General features: G+C 50.2%; 1 protein-coding gene across 2 annotated transcripts; it reads left to right on the top strand.

The window, feature by feature from the left end:
- The first annotated feature begins 1,009 nt into the window (after positions 1-1,009).
- Calcoco1 (calcium binding and coiled-coil domain 1) lies at positions 1,010-15,929 on the top strand. Of its 2 annotated transcripts, XM_005397193.2 has the most exons (15): positions 1,010-1,108; positions 3,207-3,377; positions 3,705-3,807; positions 4,657-4,847; positions 5,724-5,882; positions 6,426-6,574; positions 8,638-8,728; positions 10,855-11,010; positions 11,198-11,452; positions 11,903-12,028; positions 12,485-12,580; positions 12,927-13,035; positions 13,252-13,451; positions 13,884-13,990; positions 14,950-15,929. In XM_005397193.2, the coding sequence occupies exons 2-15, from the start codon at positions 3,222-3,224 to the stop codon at positions 15,125-15,127; spliced, it is 2,076 nt and encodes a 691-aa protein (XP_005397250.1). In that variant the 5' UTR covers positions 1,010-1,108; positions 3,207-3,221; the 3' UTR covers positions 15,128-15,929. The 2 variants fall into 2 exon arrangements, with proteins under 2 accessions (XP_005397250.1, XP_005397251.1); XM_005397194.2 differs by lacking the exons at positions 13,884-13,990; positions 14,950-15,929 and adding an exon at positions 13,569-13,877.
- The last annotated feature ends 3,200 nt before the right edge of the window (positions 15,930-19,129 follow it).

The raw sequence follows: 19,129 nt of genomic DNA, 5'->3' as shown, positions 1-19,129 counted from the left end.
CAATTGCTTAATACAGAGACTGGAAGAAAGAGAATTCTGAACCCACAGATTAAAGGGTTAGGAGGTGGTCAGATCTTTGAGGTGACTTGGGGAGTGGGAGGAGTGTAAATATTTCACCTCTTCTAAATAAAAACCAGAGCAACGACCTGTATTGTTACCCTAATTAACTTAAGCCAGTTAAAAGGCTTGGGCAAACAGGCCCCTGTAAGTGGCTTGTTTGTGAGTTGTGACACAGCCTGAATTACACTAGGCTTCCTTTTCAAAGCCATGCTTCTCCTTCTATGACTCCCACCTTGGGTAATGCATCTTCCTCCTAGACCTAGAAGTCACTCTAGGGACCCCTGTGTAAGTGTGTGAGTAACGTCAGGCCCTTTGTCACTGAAATCTTCAAGTTGGAAGAAAATGCCCAATCATGTGCCAATACATAGTTTATTACAAGAGCTGTTCCTAAGATTGAAGCAAAAAAGAAACTGCTACTAGTTTTGTTTCTCGTCCCCTAAGTAGTGAATAGTTATGCTTCGATGATAGCAGCAAAGGATTCAGAAATCCTAATGAAATTCTGCTTTCATAACTTTGACATTTCAGACCAGTTACTTAACCATTGCAGCATTTGGCTTGTTCGTCTGTAAAGGGGCATAACACTTATCTTACAGGTGGTTATGAAAAGTGAATGAAGAGGACGTCCCCGAAAATGTCCTGCCCACTGCAAAGGGTTTGCACAACGATTTAGAGCCACAAACCCTCCCACCCTCAACCAATGCACGCTACAAACCAGCAGCCTCCACGAGTGCCGCCCCCGCCTCCTGAAGAATCATGGGCTGTGAAGTCCTTTGCTGGCCACACCCTCGTGGGCTGTCACGGAAGTGAGGACTACGCTTCCCAGGATGCCGCGCGGAGGCCGCGGCCGACCCCGCCCTCTGTCCCGCCCCCTGGCGCGCAGCTTCCTGGGATGTGTAGTCCCCAAACAATCTGGCTGGGCGGCCGTCGCCCGAGAAAGAACCACACAACCCAGAAGCCCTCGCGCGCGCTCTTCCTCCGCCCCTTCTGGAGTCCGAGTGCTGTTTTTGTTGTTGGTGAAAGGTGAGGGGAACAGCTGATCGTCCGTGGGGTAAGAAACTTGACCTAATTGCGGGAGAGGGGATCTTCTGGGGGCCACCCCACTTTCCAGTCTGTGAAGGACCATCTGAGGGGACTGTAGAAGGGACATGAGGGAGCGTTTGGGTTTTAATACTTTACGGGTTGGAGAAACCACCCCCACGTTGTGGGTGTTCTTGGTTTCAAGGGGGCCCTGAACGGGGGGTCGGGGTGCCCCCTCTTTGTCCTCACTTTCTGCTGAGGCCTACTCCATAAAGCTGGGTACGGTTAGAGGAGCTCGGAAGGAGCTGAAATCTTGGCTTTTGCTCTTCCAGACAACATTTGGCCCTCACGTACCTTCCCTCTCTCGCCTAAATCCAAAGGCCTATGCTATGCTGAAGCCCTGGGGGGAGAATTTCCGAGTTGGAGAATGCCAAGGAGCTCCGAGGCCTGCAGGGTCGGGAGCAGGACACGCGAGCGCTGCGTGTGAATGTCTCGGTCTGGCTGCACACAGTACATACTCTTCAAGTGGCCAGAACTTTCAGGCATGGAGAATGTTTGCAGCTGTTACGGGTTTTCTTTGTGGGAAGTATTTGAAGGTTCCCCTGGCATCGATCTTCGGAGACAGTTTACACTCCTCCTTCCAGAATTGTATTTGGAACGAACGGGCTAATGTTACTAGGGATTTTTCAGAGATAAAAATTCAAAGTGGCTTCCCTTTAGTGTCTATTTTGGAGGGAGAAGTTGCTCCTTTTTATACTGCTAGCCTACCTTTCCTTTCCCATCGAGTTTCTATTTTTCTTTTAAAGTTCCTCCCCCAGCCCCCTGAGCCTGGCGTGGGTTTGTGATGTTTGGGGGGGCGTGCGTATGACTAGTGGTGGTGGCTGATTGGATGCATCAGCTGCGCTGACACAGGAAGCAGCTCAGGGGCTGGAAAGGAGAGATGAGAGGAGGGCCGGCTCACAGCCCTGGGCTGAGCAGGTCTCTTGATTGTTGTTATTGGTATCTGTCCTCACCCCACCCTCATATTTTCCAATTAACTCTCTCCAGCTGACTTGGAACATCCCTTCCTCCCAACCCCATCTTACAGCGTATTTTCAGCTACCAATCCAGGCAGATGGCAGGATTCAAGCACTTTGGAGGCTAAGAGTAGCAAAGAGAAAATGAGGAGGGTATATTAGAGCTGGGTTAACATCCATTCAGACCAGTAGGTTTCTAGACCTGCTTTAGGCAAGATCTGGAAAAAAAAAAAGTTAGCCTTCTTGTGGCCCCCTTACTTTCCACTCAAGTCTGTCCCCTGCCCAGGGCTGGGGCTTTCCTGGCTCTGAGCCCCGCATTCCATCTCCCCACACCACCACGTTCCTGCTGAGTGTTTCACTCCACCCTTGAAGCTACCGCCTCCAGAATTTTTGACTTCCTGGAATAATGAAGTTGAGAGACAGAACCTGTCTTTCCTTATACCCTCCCCTTTCCTTTCTTTCTTAGAAGAGAGCAGAAGCTTTCTGCTTCCCTAGAATTCGTGGGGGTAGACACCTGGGGTGGGAAGGTGGGCTGGGGGCTCAGGGGTCAGGATTTGGCTGTTGGTCCCCACTCGATCATTCCTTTCAGAGACTAGCTGCTACTTTCAGGAGCGAAAGTTCATTCTTAGGTACAGTTGGATCAACAAGCTCAGTAGTAGGAACGGAGAGCTGCTCAGAATGAATGGGCCCCACTCCATGGTTGGTTTTTGACTTCAAGTGCCAAAAGGTGTGGAGGAGGGGAGAGAGAGATGGAGACTAGAGAATTTAGAATGCTTAAGGAGGTTAAGAAATAAAAAGAAGGGACTGAGAGGGGCAGAGCTGCAGATACTGAGACTAAATTGGTACAGCAGTAAAAACTGCTGTGAACTGACCTCTGGAAAAGACCTGTCATCTAGAAAGTTGACAGCATGACACAAGGTGAGCACTGACTTGCACAGACCTATGACTAGGTAAGAGTGATGCCTTTAAGAGGTCCTGTAACACTCAGAGGCTGGGAACCGGGTGTGCCATCATCTTGAGGTGAAGTGGCCAGGGCTGAGGGTGGGCGGGGGAGAGTTAGGGGAAGGGAGGTAGAGTGGAGAGATTTTAGGATGTCAACCCTTTCTTTCATAGGAAGGCAAGGACAGGATGGAGGAATCAACCCTAAGCCGGGCTCGGTCCCGGGGTGGAGTCAACTTTCTGAATGTAGCCCGGACCTACATCCCCAACACCAAGGTGGAATGTCACTACACCCTCCCCCCGGGCACTATGCCTAGTGCCAGTGACTGGATTGGCATCTTTAAGGTATCCTGGGAACCTCTTTTGCCTTGGGTTTATGGGGAATGGGTTTGTTGGAATAAAAAGAGGGACTAGGTTCTTAGACACTCAGCCTAAATTGATAGAAAAGAAGAGAGAAACAAGCCCAGAAGCCACCTGTACAAGTAAAACTCATTTTCCCATTTTAGCCTTGACCTCTCCTGACAGATTAGCATTCTCCCATACTTGCCCCGTCTCTCATCATCCGTGCCGCTATAACACCATCCTGCACCCTCCTTCAGTCTTTCAGCCCTGCACCGCCCATAGAGGGTCGATGCATCACAATTCCTCTCACCATACCTTGGGCTTTCATAGGTGGAGGCTGCCTGTGTTCGGGATTACCACACATTTGTGTGGTCTTCGGTGCCTGAAAGTGCAACTGATGGTTCCCCCATCCACGCCAGTGTCCAGTTCCAAGGTACGAAGGAAGATGGAAAACAGGGAGGGGTCAGGGGTTTAGAAGAAGGTTTGGATGGGAGTAGAGAGCAAGTGAATGCAAATAATAACAAGAGCAGGGCATTGTGGCACACACCTGTAGTCCCAGCCTGTTGGAAGGCTGAGGTAGGAGGATCACTTGAGCCAAGGAGTTCAGGGACAACATAGACAACATAGTGAGACCCTGTCTTAAGAAAAAAAGGGGGGCCTCTAGTTAGAAGATATCCAACAGGCCTCAGCAGACATGGAAATACAGGACGAGGGATTTAGAGACAGAAGAATCTTAGGAGAGTATCTGGTCCTCCCACCTACCTGCAGAAGGAGAACTCATATACAACTAAAGGGTAGGAAGAGGATCGGCAAAAGATTTTAAAGATCTGAGTTCAAATCTCAGCTTTCATTCTTATAAGCTGGTTAGCCTTGGGCAAATGACTTAACCTCTCTGTGTCTCTTATCTAATAGTAAAAGGGAATTCCTGGATTATACGGACAGTAAGAGGATTTTAAATGATACAAGTAAACTTGTTAGCACGCAGCAGTATTTGGTACATGGTGAGCACTCAGTAAGTGGCAACGAGCATTGTTACGATTGTGAGAGCTGGAAGTGGGCTTGGGAAGGAGGCAAGAGCTGGGTACAGAGGAGGGAAGAGAGGACCCCAAGGAACAGGAATCGCCGGTGGGAGGTGAAGAAGAGAGGAGCAGTATATGGGACAGAGAGCAAGGGGCTGGAGCCAAGAACCATGGAAAAACATGGCATACTAAAGAGAAAAGCGATCTGCTAGTTCCTGAAGGCCAGGAATCATACTGGGATCCTGGGTCTGATCTTCCCGCAGCCAGCTACCTGCCCAAACCTGGAGCCCAGCTCTACCAGTTCCGATACGTAAACCGCCAGGGCCGGGTATGTGGGCAGAGCCCCCCCTTCCAGTTCCGTGAGCCAAGGCCCATGGATGAGCTGGTGACCCTGGAGGAGACTGATGGTGGCTCTGACATCCTGCTGGTTGTCCCCAAGGCCACTGTGCTGCAGGTAAGAAAAGAGCAAGATACGTGCTTCCAGGCCCGAGGCGGGGGGACCTACCTCCTTCACCCTCCCTCCCCTCATCGAGAGCCTCAGCTAGAGACCTCGTTAGGAGTTAGGCAAAGTCAGCTTTCCAGAAAGTCTCCCCCTTGATGGAGACACAGATGTGTGAGGCGGGAGAGCAAACCACCCACAGGCCAGAGTAACTCAGGATTTCTCAGGACTCTTGTTCCTGCCTTCTCTGAGCTCTGTTTTCACATTCAGTATTCTCATTGAAACCTCACAGCAGCCAGGCGTCATAGTGCACACCTATAATCTCAGCCCTCTGGGAGGCTGAGACAGGAAGACTGTAAGTTCAAGCCCAGCCTGGACAACTGAGTGACTTACTGAGACCCTATCTCAGAGCATAAAGGGGTTGGGGACTTAGCTTAGTGCAAAGGCACTGTGCTGCATCTCAGACTAAGGGGTCACCTCACAAATAAGGAAGCACACTTCCAGGAGTTCAACAGTTTGTTCAGTCATCTGGCTAGTAAAAATTGTATTCCTGATGTGACTTAAGTGGGTCTGACTCCAGAACAGATAAGGTAAACTTAGGGAAGTAGCCCCTTTCATCTGTATCTTGTGCCAGGTCCTCGTAGCTACTGGGTGAGGATGGGGCCAGGCCTAGGGTGAGAAGGGAAGAGGGGTGGCAGAAGAGTGCCATGACTGGTATGTCCAAGTAGGCGCGGGCAGGACTCCCCTGGCCACCTCTTCATAACCTGTGCTGACATGGCTCCCAGCCACAGCGTGCACCCGGAGAGTACCGGGACAGGGCCTTCAAGTGGGTGCCTAACGGGCCCATTCCCATCCTGCCTCATCTCCCTCCTCTACCCCTTCCCTCTGTAGAACCAGCTGGATGAGAGTCAGCAAGAGCGGAATGACCTGATGCAGCTGAAGCTGCAGCTGGAGGAGCAGGTGACAGAGCTGAGGAGCCGAGTGCAAGAGCTTGAGGCAGCTCTGGTGACTGCCAGGCAGGAGCACGCACAGCTGACAGAGCAGTATAAGGTGGGAGTTGGGCCCGGGAGGGAACAGGGCCTGCATGCTCACCGAGCATCCAAAATCAGAATGTGGTGGCACACACCTGTGATCCCAGCGCTCCAGAGGCTGAGACAGGAGGATTGCTGAAAGTTTGAAACCAGCCCAAACTACACAGTGAGAGTCTGTCTCTCAAAAAAAAAAAGGAAAAAGAAAAGCAAGAAAATCAGAACCCAATGAAGAGAAAAAAAGGGAAATACTAATGAACTTTTTAAGATGGTTCTGCTATCAAGGAAATAAGTTTAAGGGGTACCAACAGGGATTCAACTTGATTCAAAAAGAGGCATGTCTCAAATTTGTAGTGAAGCTGATTCTTTGAACATGAGAGTGCTTGGGTAAGGTGGAAGCGGCCACATTGTCAGATAAGGGAATGTCCCGTACAGCTTCTTTTTCAAAGAAGGTGACGGGGTGGAAATGAGGGTGGTCCAATGCTGGTGTGCTTCTCCTGTGCCTTTGTTCTGTCTTTGAGAGATGAGCCTCAGCCTCCCTCTTCTGTGGGAACCTTAATTCCAGGGGCTTTCCCGGGCACATGGGGAGCTCGCAGAGGAGAGGGACATCCTGAGCCGACAGCAGGGAGACCATGTGGCACGCATCTTGGAGCTGGAGGATGACATCCAGACCATCAGTGAGAAGGTGCTGACAAAGGAGGTGGAGCTGGACAGGTGAGGCCCTGTCCTTTGTTTCCTGTGACCCCCACACTCCAGCCTCCTATTTCAAGCCAGCCAGCCTGCTCCATCTCACCCAGTGTCTGTCACTTCCCAGTCTCATTCAGGTATTCCAGCTGCTGCTAATCCCTTTCTGCCTTGCTCTCTTCCATCTTTCTGAATGCTGTTCTGCATTCCTCGCCTGCAGAAATAATTGTAGTTACCACATGCTATGCAGCAAAAGCTAAGGAAGAGTTAAGAGTGGAGGATTTAGAAGAAGAACGTGGATAGAGTAGTCAGTGGAAGAGAAAAGAAGATGGATATCAGATTCACCGCAGGAGAGATACAATTAAATTCTGTTCCCTTCTTAAGAAATGCTAGAGCTGGTGATCCAGGAATGTATAGACTGCACCTTCAATAAAGGCATAAATCATAGAATCTTAGTGTTGGAAGTAATGTAAGGTATATAAGAGATCACCATCAGGAGACAACCTCTTTTAGTTCTGGACAGCTGTCACTTCTGTCTCGTGTATAGAGCCAAACTTTACCCTCCTATAATTTACCAATGGGTCCTATTATTTTTAATTCTTATTTTTATTAGTATATGTTTGCAGAATATAATTATAACATTCATTGTGGGGAGTCAGTAAAAGTACACAACACATCTTAATTCCCTTTTCATCCCCTGGATCCTAGAGTAGACCTTTAGAATCACATAGAATTGTTTTTTTCCTATCAGAAGACTATTATTTCTACCAAATAGTGTAAATATTGGCCACTTCCCATTTCTATCCTTCAAATTTTCACCAGGTTAAATACTCCGGTCCTTTCATTTATCAGATACTGTCATTTTCTCTTATATAGTACTGAGAGCTTTGATATTTTTAGAAATTCTTTGAAGGAAAGATGTGTTCTGCCCAAGGCCAGGGTAATAAATGAACTGATCTGAAAGGCTTCAGGATGCGCTAGTCTTGCCTTAGGAAGACACTATGTGCCTGCCTTCTTAGAGATTGGCTAGACTGGGGGCAGTGTACTGCAACCCATGTGTTGAATCTAGCCTGTCACATGGTTTTGTACAGCGCACAAAGAAGAAGATTTTTAGCATGTTTTCATGGTTGAAGAACAGATTAAAAGAAGAATATTTTGTGATGTGAAAATTTCATGAAATTCACATCTCAGTGTTCATAAGTGAAGTTCTACCGGGACACATGGTCATTCATTTACTCATGGTCTCTAGCTGTTTCTAGGGTACAGTACCAAAGATGAGTAGTTGCCCCAGAGACCACATGGCCTGCAAAGCCTAAAATAATTTATTATCAGGCTGTTTACACATGAAGTCTGCCAACTTCTGATGTAGAACAAAATTCATTTTATTTATTTTAGAGATAGGGTCTCAAATTTTTTTATTTATTTGTTTGTTTGTTTGTTTGTTTTAGAGACAGGGTCTCACTAAGTTACTAGACTTACGTTGCCCAGGCTAAGCTCGAATTTGCAGTCCTCTTGCCTCAGTCCCAGAGTGCTGGAATTATAGCCATGTACCATCACATCCAACTAGAACAAACAATTATAATCAGTGACTGCTGCTTGTCTAAAAGAGCCTAGATTCTAGTCTCTTGATTAAAGACAGCCAGAGAGTCATCAGAAGGCATTCCTTAAAATGATATATAAAAGTTAGGCCTGGACCACCATGAACTGGGCGCTCTATAAGGCTGAGGCAGAAGGATCTGAAGTTCAAGCCCAACCCTGGGAACTTAGCAAGACCCTGTCTCAAAATGAAAAACAAAAAAAGAACCAGGGATGTACCGCAGTGCAAAGGCCCCAAGTTCAATCCCCAGTACCACCTTCACCCACCACTGCCACTGCACGCACACACAGTGATGTGTCTACATTGTTTATGTCTTGCTTGTGCTGTAGAACCAGGAATCTTGGCTCTTTGAGACTTAGAACTGGGTCCTCTGGTATGACGACTTCGGCATCCCAGAATGAGGTAGAGGCTTGGACCTAGAGGAACACCGGTGAAAGGAGGACAGGGGTCCTCTCTGAGTGACCAGATAATCTAACATGTTGTCCCCTACTTTCAGGGTTAGAGACACAGTGAAGGCCCTGACTCGGGAGCAGGAGAAGCTCCTGGGACAGCTGAAGGAGGTCCAAGCAGACAAGGAGCAAAGTGAGGTAAGGGACTCACAGCTAGTTTGCATTCTCAGTTGTTCAGCTGGTGTTCCTGAATCCCTCCTGAGTGCCAGGCACCAGCAGGGATAAAAATGGAAAGACCCTGTGTGCACTGTACTCCACACACACTATCCACACCTAAGTCAGGATTCACCCAAGTGAAATACAAGTGATGTCACAAGGGAAAGCTAACTCAGGATTATGGTACCCCAGAAAGGTAGCTGAGAGCTTTTGTCAGAGTCATTAGAAAAGGCTATTAAAAGGAGGGCAAGGGGGCTGGGGATTTAGCTCAGCGGCACAGCGTCTGCCTGGCAAGCGCGAGGTCATGAGTTCGATTCCTGGTACCAGAAAAAAAAAAAAAAAAGGAGGGCAAGGACTAGCCTAATACTTCTGAACCTTGTTACAGAACCCTTTCTTTCCCTGACAGTGAGGTTTTGCATCTTGTGTGGAACTTTACTGAATAAGCAAAAGCAGTATAGTGTCAGGTGATTTTTCTGAATTCAAATATATAACATTTATTTATAATGTAATGAAAGCAATGAAATAATTTTGATGAATACCAAACTTTTACATTAAGGATTATAAATGACTGCTCATCAGCTGTAGAGGCTAATGTACTTCTGTATTTTGTTTTGATACTGCGATTTGAGGGTCTAGGTTCAATCCTAGCAGCACACACACAAAAATAATCTGTATTTTTGTTTTGATTATACAATATTGAGAATACCTTGAGTCACACACAGGCAGGTGAAAATGATGAGTTTACTCTTCATTTCAATAGAAAATACAGTAGGAATTTTATTCTGAGATTTACACAGACTTAGGAATGGGGCAGGGCTTAGAAGGAGGTGTTATTTACTTTCAAAGCATGACCGGGCCCTAACCAGTGTATCTGAGGTTTACACATATGACCCTAGGAGCGTATATCAATGAGTTGGTGATCCCCAGTATGTTGATTTATAAGTTTATGTGATTTTTTAAACATAATTTTTAATAATTTAGAACAAGTTTGCACTGGGGGTATAGGATTTGCTCAAGGGTAGAGGGTTTGCTTACCCCTGGGTTTGCTCCCCAAAACTGCATTAAAAAAAGAACAAGTTCAAATCAGATATTTATAGAATGCTTCAACTTTATAGAAGCCCTTCAGGCTTCCTCAGAAACCTGCACCTCTGTCGAAGATGGTTTGAAATCCCTTTACTCAGCAGGGAAGAATGGGTAGAATTTGAGTAGACAGAGATGAGAGGAAGAACATTCTAGGAGTAGAGAGAAATATGAGCAGAGGTTTAGAGGCCGAGATGCTCAGGGCCATTGAATGTGTGAAGAGCAAGAGATGTGGCACAGGTCCCATTGTAGAGAAGCTTGAGTTCAGCCTGTTCTCATTTACTTATTTGTTTATTTTTGAGACAGGGTCCCACTGTGCCGTTTAGGCTGGCCCTGAACTCACTTTGTAGCCCAGTTTGGCCTCAAACTCGCAGCAGTCCTCCTGCCTCAGCCTACCAAGTGCTGGGATTACAGGTGTGCACCACCACACCTGGCTTAGCCTATTCTTTAAGCAGTGAAAAGCACTGATCATTTTTGAGTAAGGATGACACATACTTAAAGAATTGTACTTAAGCAAGAGGATCACCATGAGTCTGAGACCAGCCTGGACTACAAAGCGAGTTCAAAGCCATCCTAGACTACATGTGAGACTTTGCCTCCAAAACAAAAACAAAAACAGAAAAACCAGAATGACGTACTTAAAGATTAATCTGCTTACCTTGTGGAAAATAAACTAATTGTGTGGTTATTCGGTCACCCAAGCAAGAAGTGCCGAGAACCTGAGCTAATGTGGTTGTGGCAATAATAGAAAAGAGAAAGTGGCTGACTTAAGAGAAAACAGAAGTGTGACATGGGATATCTACATGTAAGACTCCAGGCTAAGGTGCTGGATTCTTTGTTTGGGAGATAGAGACTGGACGTTCAGGGTAGAGGCCCTTTGAGTGGAGAACACAAGAGCTACCAAGAGCTGAGTGCTTGAACTTGCATTAAATGCAAGAAATGGGACCTTGACTTCTCCCATCACAATGGCGGAGGTCATCCTCTCTCGCTAGTTACCCTCGCACTTTACCCCTTTCTTCTTTCATCAGGCTGAGCTCCAGGTGGCACAACAGGAGAACTGTCGCTTAAATCTGGAGCTGCAGGAGGCCAAGGGTCGGCAAGAGGAGCACAGTGTTCAGACCCAGCGACTGAAGGACAAGGTGGCCCAGATGAAGGACAGCCTAGGCCAGGCCCAGCAGCGAGTGGTGAGTGAGGGTCGCAAGCAACAGGCAGCACTGAGGACTGCAGAAAAGTCTGGGTGGCCAGAGAGAAGTTGAGAAAGACATGGCTGAAGACTAGACAACATAACCTGAGGCCTTACGCTGAGGATGGAGGGCTGGTTTACATGTGATTCACTGGATCTCTGATCTCCATCTCCTTCTTCCTCCTAAGGCTGAGCTGGAGCCCCTGAAGGAGCAACTTCGAGGGGCCCAGGAGCTCGCAGCCTCAAGCCAGCAGAAAGCCACCCTTCTTGGGGAGGAGCTGGCCAGCGCAGCAGGAGCCAGGGACCGCACTATAGCTGAGCTCCACCGCAGCCGCCTGGAAGTGGCTGAGGTCAGCGGCAGGCTGGCTGAGCTCACTCTGCATCTGAAGGAGGAAAAGTGCCAGTGGAGCAAGGATCGGGCTGGGCTGCTGCAGAGTGTGGAGGTAGAGGGTAGGGGTGGTCTCCTGGTCCATTCCCACCTCTGTGGGGCTCCTACGTGTGCTCGGGCCCTCTGGGAGGAGTTGAAAGTCTTAGAGCACGTGGGGACGGGCAGGGCCTAGAGGGAGGTGCTCTTCCCTTTCAAAGCATGGCCGGGCCCTAACCAGTGTGTCCTGATCGCTGATCACTGCAGCACATTCCGTAGGTACCGTCCTTGCCGCAGAAACATTTCCACCCTAAGCACCAGGCCTTGCCCTAATGCCATTCCTGATCAGCACAGTGCCCTGCTGTCGTGTCCTGTCCTTTGTTTGGCGGTACAGGCAGTAAGAATAGGAAAGTGTTCCAAAAGCAATTCAGTTCAATAAGGGGAGAGATCTGGTGCGCCGTAGTGCTGTTCCTGGTGTCCTTCCTGTCCCTTCCCCTTACCTTCCCATTCTCCTTTCACTGACGTCCAGGCAGAGAAGGATAAGATCCTGAAGCTGAGTGCAGAGATCCTTCGGCTGGAGAAGGCAGTGCAGGAGGAGAGGACCCAGAACCAAATGTTCAAGACAGAACTGGCCCGGGAAAAGGATTCCAGCCTGGTGAGGCAGCCAGCCACCACAGACTCCCGTGTGTCCTCCTGAGGTGTCAGTGTTCCTCGATGTGTCTTGGAGGCTCAGAAATGCCAGCTGCCCACTTCTGCATTGGGTGGCATCTCGCACACCTCCCAGCCTCCGTTGGTTTGAATGTGCAGTGTCCCTCTCTGCTCTCAGGGCACACACGTCTGGGCCTAGGAGAATTGCAGAGTGGCCCCTGGTATGACCAAGGCCTCTGCATACCGGCCTAGGGCAGTCAGCCAAGCCCACACAAGAGAGGCAGAGATTAGGACTCAGACTGAGTCTCTGTGGCCACGACAGGGGCCCCATGGAGGAAGAGCATTGAGCAGAAGAGGAACCGAGGTGTGGGGAGACTTGGTTCTACACTACTAGTCCAGGTCCAGAGCCAGGTTCTTAGAGGCGCATTGTAGGCCCCAGCTTCCACCGGCCCTTCTTCCTCAGGTACAGCTGTCAGAGAGCAAGCGGGAGCTGACGGAGCTGCGGTCAGCCTTGCGCGTGCTCCAGAAGGAAAAGGAGCAGTTGCAGGCTGAGAAGCAGGTGAGGACATGTGACCTGGAGAATCAAAACTCCGTTTCCTTCCTGTCATCTCTTACCTTAGAAACTGGAATCTCTTAAGAGGGCCCAGTGTCTAAAAGAGGCGCTGTAGCGCCTCGTAGTAACTCACCCGGCAGGTCAGGGGAGGGTCGCCAGGAGGAGAGAGGGAAGTACAGAGTGCAGGAAGGCTCCTGGCTGCGGGGACCCTTGCATGACCCCACCTTGTGGTGGAGGCTTCAAATCCTGAGGAGCAGCGGGTTCACCCAGCAGCAGGGAGAGGCTGTTGTGGGCCAGCAAGGTTGGCATCTCTCCAGCCTGTGCCACCTGCTTCTCTCCCCCTCAACTCTAGGAACTGCTAGAGTACATGAGGAAGCTGGAGGCCCGCCTGGAGAAGGTGGCAGACGAGAAGTGGAATGAGGATGCCGCCACGGAAGACGAGGAGGCCGCTGCAGGGCTGAGTCTGTACACCCCCAATCAGGCGACACCCTCACCCACTCCTCCTATTGAGGGGAATCCCATGGACACCCCTGGAAGTTGCCTCTGCCTTCCGTGTTGGCCCTTTTCCCTGCCCAGGCCCTGGCCCCTGCGTAGTGTAACGTGCCCTCAGAGGAGATGGAGCTGGCCCAGCCCCTAGCAAACACATCCTTCTTTCTTCTTTACCTGCCCCCCCGCAGGCTGCCCGACGGCTCTGACGGACTCGGAGGACGAGTCCCCAGAAGACATGAGACTGCCACCCTATGGCCTGTGTGAGCGTGGAGACGCAGACTCCTCTCCTCCCGGGCCCCGAGAGGCCTCTCCTCTCGTCGTCATCAGTCAGCCAGCTCCCATTGCCTCCCACCTCTCAGGGCCAGCGGAGGACAGCAGCTCTGACTCGGTGAGAGTGACAGCAGGACGGAGCGGGTAGGGCCGCACCGAGGCTCCAGCCCCCAGGAAAGTCTTGTCACATGGGGCTCTCTTTTTTGTTTTTGTTTTTTGTTTTTATCATGCTTAGGCAAGTGCTCTGTCATTGAGCTACACCTCCAGTCCCCGAAGTTCCTCTTATTCTCGGGGGAGAAGCAGGCTCAGCCTCTCTTCAAAGCCACCAAGGGATGCTACCCCCAACCCCAATCCAGCCCAATAGCCTCATTGCCCGGCTCCTACTCCCCTTAGCCTCCAGCCCCCATCGGAACCTCTCCCGCCTCGCTCTTCCCACACAGCCCTCTGCCCACTGTACCAGCCTTGGCATCTCCCCCTACCCATCCCAGGGTGCTGCTCCCTCGCGTGGGGGCACCACCCCCAAGCCCATCCATGTCTCTGTGGTACCCAGGAGGCTGAGGATGAGAAGTCAGTTCTGATGGCGGCTGTGCAGAGCGGGGGTGAGGAGGCCAACCTGCTGCTTCCTGAGCTGGGCACTGCCTTCTATGACATGGCCAGGTGAGGGTGGCAGGGAGGACAGAGGGGCGGTGGGAGGAAGTCGGTGGGAAAGGGCTCCATGTGAGCAGTCACCGTGCCCTGTCCTCAGCCGCCCCCTTCTTGGCCTCAGCCAAAAAAGAAAACAAAAGAGACACAGGTGTGGTTGCTGTAGGAAACTGCCCACTATCTCAAATGCCTTCAGGTAGTCTCTCCCCTCATCTTCTCCTTGTACTCTAAGGCCCTGCCTTTCACTGGCTTCCGTATTGTTCCAGCACCATCTTCCATGGAGCCCAAATTGCCCTGCGTCCCCTCACTCCTGCCCCTCCCCCTTCCCCAGCCAGCAGGTAGGTAACCTAGGCTCCTCGAGGGAAGAAGGGAGGTGGCCCAGGCCCCAGGGATAGGAGTGGAAAGAAGCCTGAGGTCCAGCATCTGTGTGGCTACACTTGAGGTGCTGACCCTTTTCCCGGGGATTCCCTGGGAGGGACTCTCCCAGAGCGAGGGGTTCAGGTATCCAGCTGAGCCTCCTCTTCGTGCCCTGGGCCAGGAGGACAGGGCATGGGGGAGAGAGATGTTTATTTGGAGCCCCAGCTCTGCCTGGATGTGTGATGGGCTCAGGGAAGGGAGGGGTGATGCTATCATCCTCCGCTGCAGCAGGAGATGAAGGACGATGTCAGACTCATTTTCAGCCTCATTAGGCAGCAGACAGAGATGGAGGGAGAAGCGCAGGAGCCTGGGGGATGGGCCCCGCGCTACAGAGACCAGCAGGTCCTCGAGAAGAGTGGCCGGGGGATCTGGAGAGCGAAGGCACCCTGTGTTGTGGGCAGAAAGATGCTGCAGAAGAGGCTGGGACCGAGAATGACCAGGATGCTGCCTTCGGAGCAGGGTCATCTGGGCGCCCAGACACACGGTCCCGCTGTCTGCAAGTCAGGAAGGCAGCAGAGCACACTGATCCTCTCCTGTCCCCCTTTGTGTCTCTTCAGTGGCTTTGCTATGGATCCCCTGTCCGAGGCCAGCGCTGGGGACACTGCCACCCCGCCGTGGAAGGAATGTCCTATCTGTAAGGAGCGCTTCCCTGCTGAGAGTGACAAGGATGCCCTGGAGGACCACATGGACGGACACTTCTTTTTCAGCACCCAGGACCCTTTCACCTTTGAGTGACGTCACCTTTCCTAGTACATGCACAATTACACACATACGTGTACACACGTGCATGCACACACACACACAGACATACACTTTTCCATCCACTGGGCTCCATGATACCCTGTTTCCTACGAACCACTCCTGTGTGCCCTTTTTTCATCCCAGGCTTGCTAACTTCATCCTCTCCTACCTGGCTTTTTGTCCTGGCCAGGGTCCTCTTTGGAAGCTGCGGCTAAACCACCCCCTGAAAGCGGTTTTGGAAGAACCAGGACGGAGGAAACCGGTGGGACTAGCACCGTCCACTCCTAGCCCTGGCTGCTTCTGATACACTCTCTGATGCCCCAAAGCCAGTTCCTGGGGCACCCCACCCTCTCTTACTTGGGGTTTGTATTTGTTTGCCTGAGTTTTCTCTGGGGCCTGCACAGAGGCAGCAGCGTGGACACCATGACCTGTCCAGGTCTCTTTGGTTCTCAGTTTCGAGGGTTCCTCTTTCTGTTCCCTGGTTGCTTTCCGCACCCCACCCAGCCTTTTCTGTAGAAGTAATATCTTAGATGGTAATATGGAGGTTTCTTTTGTATTTTTAAGGCTTTCTGTACTGTCTCCTGCCTCTCCCTGCTGCCCCCCTAAACCCCTGTATCCTCACATGAAAAGAAATAACGTATTTGTGCCTTCTGTGGGGGGCGGGGAGTGAGCCTACACGTCCTCATTTCCGGCCCTACCTTCCCAAAGGCCCCACAGCAATAAGAGCGTCCCCTCCTCCCATACCCGTCCTCTCTTATCTGTAGTTTGGACAAATATATTTATATGATAAGTGTAACTGTTGTCATAAAATGTGTTCTTACGCGCTAAGACTCCCTGAATGTGTGTGGGGGGTCGGAGGGAGGTGATCACTGCTGGGCAGCTGTCTTCCCACCGTGCCTCCTGCCCTGTGGGCCTTCAGCTCCAAGAGGAAAGGACCTTCGCGGACTCGGTGGTCCGGCTTGGAGTGCACTGCAGCGGGAGGGAGCAGACTGACCGGTCTGGGGGCTCTGCTCACCGTGGACCCCCAGGAGTGGGGCCTGCCAGGGAAGAGCGTGAGGCTTCTGCATGTAGCCACTGTCACTGTGCCTGGGGCCAGAGGCCAGGCATGGCTCCTGTCAAGTGTGTGCCTTTGAGTACTCACATAGTGAAAAATGCCCAAAGCCCCATACCTCCAAAGGCCATTTTCTATCCCATCCCCCTGCCTCCCTCTCACACACCTGTGTGCACACTCTGAGTCCACATCACAAAACACATTCATCCACTCTAACCAGCTTCACGGGCCAGACAGACACATCCGCAGCATCATAAAGCATTTATTAAGGACCTGCGTGCTCACCACGTCTCCCAGCAGTGCCCTGCCCAGCCACGTGCCCAGGGCCCCCCTATTCTCCCCCCAAGAGCTCCTTACCAGTGCCCTCCATTCCCTCCGGGGCCCCTGGGTAGACACCCCCACCCCTGTTCCCTTTCTCCATCCACCTGAAACCTTTCAGCCCCACCTGGATGACATCTTACATCCTTCCTTCTTCCCTCACATCTCTGTATCCTAGCAACCCATCTCGTTCCCTGAATCCCTTCCAAGGAAATTAGAGATAATGGATCTCTCCTCGCTCCATCTCAACCCCTCTTTATTGATCCTCCTTTAATGAAAGTTAATTATAACAATGATTTAATTAATAGAATCCCTCTCTTCCTTTATTGCTTCCCGTATTAAGACTATTAATAAATACGAGCTGGGCTGACAGAGGCATCCATCACCCGCCTGGGATTCCCCCATCCCTCCTTTTACCCTCCCCTTTTCCCCCTCCCTTTCTTGGCCTATAAACTTGCCGGGGTAGTGGGGGTTAATCAGAGAGGAATTATGAGCCAACATCCCCAGCAGGAGGTGCATTTAATGAAATCACTTGTGATTTATGTCTAGGGGAGGTTGGGAGGGAAGAAGCTGGGACCCACACATTTCTGGCTTCCAGGGTGGCCCCCTAGTGCAAGAGAAGAGCAAGAGACAGAAACGGGGACGCGGGCCCCGTGTTCCCATCCCCATGGCCTCTGCCAAGCCACACTGCCAAGTGCCACGTAGCTAACAGCACCAAGACCACTGACTCAGAAGCTGTCAGACCAGAAGCACTCGTGAGGACAGCAGTGTGGGTTTTGTTCTTTCTCACCGGCAACACTTTCCATGGGTCCTTCTGCCTCCTTTCTCCCCAGCTCTGTTCTGCCCACCTTCTCAAAGGTACTCCACAGTCCCCTCCTCCATGAAGCCCACGGTCCTTCACCAGCCCCTTCCACGTGGATTTCTAAAGTCTCCAGCCTGTCCCTTCTCTGCCCTTTCAGCATGTCCTTCTGGTGTGCAAGCTACGCTTTCACGCTGTGACTCCCACAGGCATTGGGAGCCGTTTCTCTTCCTTACTCGTGATTTACTTCACCCAGTGTCCAAGTCATGGCCCTGAACCAGAGGAGCTGCGGGGAGGGTAGTGCCCTGCACCGCGGGGAGGGAAGACAGCTGGGTTCCCACTCTAGTTCTGCCTCCTGTGCACTGCGTGGTATTTGGCAATTCAGCCTTTCTACTTAACTTCCATCCTGTAATGGATCATCTCGTCCCCGCCCTGCTTCCAGCATCTGTGCAGAGGCAGATAAACCTGGATAGGCTTGAGCGAAATGGAAAGTGGCAGGAAACTGGAATCCTGTGTCAGTATTTGGTGGTAGAAGGATGGATCCGAACACATCATTCCCCACTTATAGAACCTCTATGGCTCCCAGTCACCTACAGAAACTGAAGTGCAAATTACTTAACCAGTCACAGTCCTCACTATCTGGCCCCAGCCTGCCTTTCCACCTTCCATACCACCCTGAGCAACTTCATACTCCAGGATAATAGAACCATTCCATAGAAATATGCACTATTTTGCATGCCTCAGGGCACTGTCTTTTCTCTCAGCTCAACAGACACCTCCTCTGTGAAGCCTTCCCTGACTTCCCCCAGTTACCCTCTGGAATACCATATGTAGCACATATATAAAAGCATACTCAGCATTGTGGAGCATATCTGTAATCCCAGCTACTCAGGAGATTGAGACAGGAGGATTGCAAGTTCAAGGCCAGCCTAGACAATTTAGGAACACCTTGTCTCAAAATTTTAAAAATTAAGCTATCACGCCTCTTAACAATAGCCCACCCTATACAGTAGGGTGCATTTTTATTTTTTCATCCCTTTTTACTCTGCCCAAACTCACTCTGTAGTGCCTCTTTTTCTCTTACCCATCTGTTTTTTCCCTACCTTTAATAAATGTGAAACTTGGCCACTATTTAAAAAAAAATTTTTTTTAATTAGAAGGGCTGGGGATATAGCTCAGTGGTACAGTACTTGTCTAGCATGTGCAAAAACTCAAGTCCAGTTTCCAGTACCACAGACACATAAAAGTAAAAAATGCTATATCATATATAGAAGTTTTTCTTCTCTCTAGACTATAAGCAACTTGAAAATAAATTCTAGCCAGGCATGGTGGTACATACCTGTAATCCTAGCACTGGAGAGGCTGAGGCAGGAGGATTGGGCACAAGTTCCAGGCCAGCCTGGGCTACACAGTGAGTTCAAGGCCAGCCTGAACTACATAGTGAGGCCCTGTCTCAAAACAAACAAACAAAAATTCTGTATTTTTATAGCTTTGTGATCCTAAAATCTAATATAGGGACTTGCACATAAGTGTAGTCATCCAAAAATAATTTTATATTATTTTAATTTAAAAATGTCATACATACAAAATAATATATACAAAGAATAAATAAGTCAGGAGCAGTGGTAACACCTCTAATCTCAGCACTTGGGAACCTGAAGTGGAGAATAACCTGAGCCCAGGAGTTCAGGACCAGCCTGGGCAATATAGCAAGATTCCATCTCAAGAAGGACAAGAAGGAAAAAAAAAAAAAGAAGAAGAAGAAGGACAAGAAGGAAGAAGTTAGAAGAAGAAGGAGAAGGAGGAGGGAAAGGAGGATGGGGGAGGG

The sequence above is a fragment of the Chinchilla lanigera genome, unplaced genomic scaffold, assembly GCF_000276665.1.
Source record: "Chinchilla lanigera isolate Chin_1 unplaced genomic scaffold, ChiLan1.0 scaffold00057, whole genome shotgun sequence".
Taxonomy (NCBI): Eukaryota; Metazoa; Chordata; class Mammalia; order Rodentia; family Chinchillidae; genus Chinchilla; species Chinchilla lanigera.
The sequence above is the reverse complement of the archived record's forward strand: the minus strand, read 5'-3'. Positions and strand labels throughout refer to the sequence as shown.